Raw genomic sequence first — 4736 nt, 5'->3', positions numbered from 1 at the left:
CTAATGATTTATGGGTGCCTAACTTGAGACATCTTAAAGGGGTCTGATTTTTAGAACGTGCTTAGCTTCCACCTTCTAAAAACCAGGCCCTTTTGAGTGTCACCAGTTGAGCCACTGGTAATTTGGGCACCCAGAATCACTAGGCACTTTTGAAAATCTTGGTCACGGTCTCTGCGCTGAGTCACTTCCCATCTATGTCAGATGTGACATGACATGAGGCAGGAAGAGAGGACATTAGGCAAGAGGGACTGAAGGAGGTTTATGCAGATTGATTAGGTTACTAGCTTTTTCAGAGTATGCATTTAAGTGGATGCCCATTCCTCCCCACCACGTCACTTTTAAAAAGAATTAATTTGTGCCCAAATCCTGCAACTGCCTCCTCATATGTGAATCCCACCGATCAGGGCCTTAGATGCTATGAAGTTGATGAAGGAGGAGTGGGAGTGCTTCTGGGAGGAAATGGAAGAACACAACATTTAGCTGGGATATAACTTCTAAGTGGAGTTGCCATTTTCTTCTTCTGATCAATCACTGGGCCCCCTTTCACGATGACTAAGCAATTCACCACAATTTTCCAGGAACTCTGATGGTGAGAGTCCATCAGATTGGATTGTTCTTCCACCACAGTGTTTTGAGCATGGCTCTGCGGATCTGTTTGGATTTCACGCTGTATATGATAGGATTTAAAACAGGGGGCACAATGAGGTAGATATAAGCCACCATGATGTTAACCAGAGTGGGAACATTGTTACCAAAGCGATAGATAATGGACAAGCCAATCATTGGGATGAAGAATATTAGGACGGCACAGACGTGGCAGACACACGTGTTGAAAGCCTTGAGACATGTCTCCTTGGTCGCGAGGCTTACAACAGTCTTAATGATCAGAACATAAGATAGCACAATTAACACAAAATCCACACCCGCGGTTGAAAGAATGACAACTAAACCATATAGGATATTGACTTTTATATCTGTACAGGCCAGCTTCATGATATCAGGGTGAAAGCAAAATGAATGGGAAAGCACATTGTTCCCACAGTAGGTTAACCTCTTGAGCAGAAATGGTATTGGGAAGAGGGAGATCACAGCTCTTAAAACAATTGCCAGCCCTATTTTTATGATGTTTGCCTTGGTCAAGATGGACAAATATCTCAGAGGGTTGGAGATAGCGATGAAACGATCGAAAGCCATTGCCAGAAGCACGGAGGATTCCATCACTGACAGGATATGGATAAAATACATCTGGGTGAGACAGGCTTCAAACTCAATTCTTCTGATATTAAACCAAAAGATGCCCAGTGTGGTAGGAAGGGTGCACAGAGCCAAGCCCAGATCCGTGACAGCCAACATGGAAAGGAAACAGTACATAGGCTGATGAAGACTTTGGGTCTTCTTAATGATGATCAGGATCATGAAGTTCCCTGAAAGGGCAATGAGATAGAACATGCAGAAAGGGATGGAGATCCAGTGGTGATCGGCTTCCAGCCCCGGAAAACCCGTCATGAGGAAGGTGGAAGGCTGATAGAAGGAGGAATTGACAAGTGGCACAGTGTCCCAGGCTTGCTCCATCCCACCTCAGATGTTGCACAGTCTAGAGTTAGAAACAAAACAGCAACAACAATCCAATCAATGGGATGAAGAATATAACTGGATACTGTACAGTGTATACAACCAGGTCACAATAACAGCAACCGCCCATGTGATTACCTGCTCTGTGGTACACATGGCCATGTAACACCTACCAAAGCCCCCACATGACTAGATGCTCTACTGAACCTACAATCATGTAACGATAAAAAACTGCATGTAATTATACCGTGCTATGGGGTATACAACCATTTAACAACCTTCAAATCCCACGTTTAGATACTCTGTCATGTATCTCTGATGCCTCTTTGTAGAATTTCTTAGGCACCAGGCAATCTCTGCTGGGTTTATCACCCAGACTGAGGTTACATTGATAAGCAAGTACAAGTTGGTGTAGATGACACCACAGGCACGGAAGAAGGTGAAAGTTAAGGTCTGATTCGCTGCTGTTACACCAATTTTACAGTTACTTCAGCATCAGAATGACAGAGCAGAGTGGAGATTTGAGCCCTTAGGCACCTTTACCCTCAGCTCTGAGTTTGTCTTTGCGCCAATCCACCAGACCAAGACAGCTGAGCTTCAGTTTCTGCAGCTACTGGTCTACAGCCAATTCTCCTTCAGTTCATAGAATCAGAGTAGATGAGGGCTGGAAGGGATCTCAGGAGGTATTTAGTCCCACCTCCTGCGCAAAGCAGGGCCAACCCCGACTAAATCATCCCAGCCAGGGCTTTGTCAAGCTGGGCCTTAAAAACCTCTAAGGATGGAGTTTCCATCACCATTTTAGTATCTGCTCTACAGCAGGGAGGGGTAGAACCCTCAAAGGAAGGAAACCACATGAGAAAAAGTTCTACTCAAATAGCACCTGTGATTTTTGCTAATAATCTAAATCCATCTATATAGAGATGCTGAGCATCATCAATTCCTTCTGTAGTCAATGGGAGTGACAGGTGTGCTCAGCACCTCTGAAAATCAAGCTGCTTAGTTTGATGCCGACAGATGGGTTTTGTTATATAGCCATGAGCAGGCATCAATCACCACCAGAGGTATGTTTAAATTGAAAGCACTATCAAAATCTACCCAGCTGCACTGCATGACAGTGAATGTCTTCATGCTTCAGCTCATAAAATGACCTCTAACTAATGGGGTTAGGAAAGAAACTTTCCTTGGGAACAGATTACTCAGAGCTGCCTGCTGCAGGGTGTCTTGCACTTTCCTCTGAGGCATCTGGTATTGGATGTTGTCAGAGACAGGATACTGAAACAAATGGATCCTGCTCTGATCTGTTCTGGCAGCTCCCATGGAAACAGCCCACAGATTGTTTTTGTTTTAGTGTGAACAGTGCTGCAGCATTCCCAGAGTCACCTACAATATTCTCTTCTGCAAGCAATCACTTTTCCTCCCAAAGATGACTATGTTCTATTTATACTCGATTGCTTATGAACTGATGTCAACCCCCTTCAGAGTAGTTCTGGAGAAATGGATGTGCTCCAGAGAAATGCTGCCCCAGACTCATGGGAGTGGATGGTGCTGTTTGAACAGCTGAAGCAATGTTAGCAAAAAGAGAGTGAGAGAGACAAGAGGATTCCCAGGAAGCCTGGGTTCTTTTCCCAGCTCTGTCACTGACTGTGAACTTCTGGGCTAAGTCATTTCATCTCTCTGTGCCTCCGTTTCCTCCCCTGTCCTATGTCTGGCTCGTCTATTTAGGTTGTAAGCTCTTCTGGGCAGAAACTATACTGCACCTAGCGCATATGCAGGCCTGGGTAAATTAGACCTGCATGCTCATTGGCCATAGTGGACTTGGTAGAGGATTCCGCCCTTTACCGTTGCTGTGTTCTTGGTAGCTCTGTTGTGATATCTTTTTGTGCCTTTGGCTTTGGTGAGAAAGCTTTGCCCCAGAGCTGTCTCTGCCAGGGAATCGAATGCACTCAACACTCCTAAGGGGCTGGCTGAGAAGAGAAACACTTCCATCGGGGGGAGGGGGAGTTGGCCACTTGTTGCATTTGCCGCTGGCCAAGGTGAACATCATGTGAAAACAGCAAGGACTCAGCAATCTGATTAAGGAGCTGGCATGGGGAGAAAAGTGACTGAAAATGGGCCCTTGAAACCCTGTCTGTCATTTCAGCTAACTGTAGGGACCAAAATGATGTGTCTATTACTCCCTGAGGAGCTGTAAAGTGGGGAGGGAGTGAACTGGGTCCCACAGGGCTCAGCCAGCAGCAACAGAATTATTAACTGAATTTCAACGGTAGAACCTTTCCCTCCAGTTGCACCAGAGGCTCCTTACATCTGGCTGGTACCATGCACCTCGGCTGGGCCAGAGTCACGAGACAGGAGGCACAAGCCGCAGAGCTGGGTTTCAGATCTGATTAGTGCCTACTAAAGACACACCTTATTTCTCAACCAAGCAACTCTCAGCCAGAATCACTGAGCTACATGGGACCCCAGGGGGCCACTACAGAGACACTTTCCCTGACTTAAAAGGTCCAAACCCTCCTCATAAACTATACCCCTCCTTTTAGCTATACATTGAATTAACACATTTCTGAATGATCAAGATGCTGCTAACCCAGTTTACTCACCGAGTGCACACAGCAGCAGCAGGTGACCGACCTGTCCTTACGTTACACAGAAGCACAATCCAATTCCAGACCGAATGAAGAATTTGCATCCACCTCCCAGGGTGGGGTGAATGGTATTTATACTGCATCCTGAAAATGATCCCACTGGGTTCATGTGACCAATCAGGTGTCTCCGAGGAGCCTGAGCTTTATGAGTGTAAACATTGTGACATATAGAAGTGAAAATTCTATGTAAAGTAAATGATCTTTTCCATTTATGATGCTTTCTCAGTACAGCTGCTTTTCCCCTGCTGGTTTATTGAGCAGCGTGTTTACAGTTAGGCCTGATTTATGACTGACGCACCAGTGGGCTGGGATACAAATACTTTTTCTTATGAGAATGAATCTGTAAATATACTAGTAATAAATTTCAAGGAAAGCATGTGCCACATGCTGCCAAGGGAATAACAGAGGAGAAACGGCCCTCCCCACGATGCTCATGGTTTATTTAAAATCCATAAATAAAATATCATGTGACTCACAATAAAAAAAACAGAAAAAATATTACAGAGCAAGAAAAAGGAGCAT

At 45.1% G+C, this 4736-nt stretch overlaps 1 protein-coding gene across 1 annotated transcript; it reads right to left on the bottom strand.

Annotated features, from left to right (window-relative positions):
• Positions 1 to 600: 600 nt before the first annotated feature.
• LOC137159824 (olfactory receptor 51G2-like) lies at positions 601 to 4292 on the bottom strand. Its single transcript, XM_067558283.1, has 2 exons — positions 4170 to 4292; positions 601 to 1594 (listed from the first exon to the last, which is right to left on the bottom strand). The coding sequence occupies exon 2, from the start codon at positions 1570 to 1572 to the stop codon at positions 601 to 603; it is 972 nt and encodes a 323-aa protein (XP_067414384.1). The 5' UTR covers positions 1573 to 1594; positions 4170 to 4292.
• Between the last annotated feature and the right edge of the window lie 444 nt (positions 4293 to 4736).

The sequence above is a fragment of the Emydura macquarii genome, unplaced genomic scaffold (assembly GCF_026122565.2).
Source record: "Emydura macquarii macquarii isolate MOO-44397 ecotype Brisbane River unplaced genomic scaffold, CSIRO-AGI_Emac_v2 contig_1946, whole genome shotgun sequence".
Taxonomy (NCBI): Eukaryota; Metazoa; Chordata; order Testudines; family Chelidae; genus Emydura; species Emydura macquarii.
The sequence above is the reverse complement of the archived record's forward strand: the minus strand, read 5'-3'. Positions and strand labels throughout refer to the sequence as shown.

Excerpts from the sequence above, each read along its gene's own strand:
- LOC137159824 (XM_067558283.1), bottom strand. The coding sequence starts at position 1,572 with ATGGAGCAAGCCTGGGACACTGTGCCACTTGTCAATTCCTCCTTCTAT.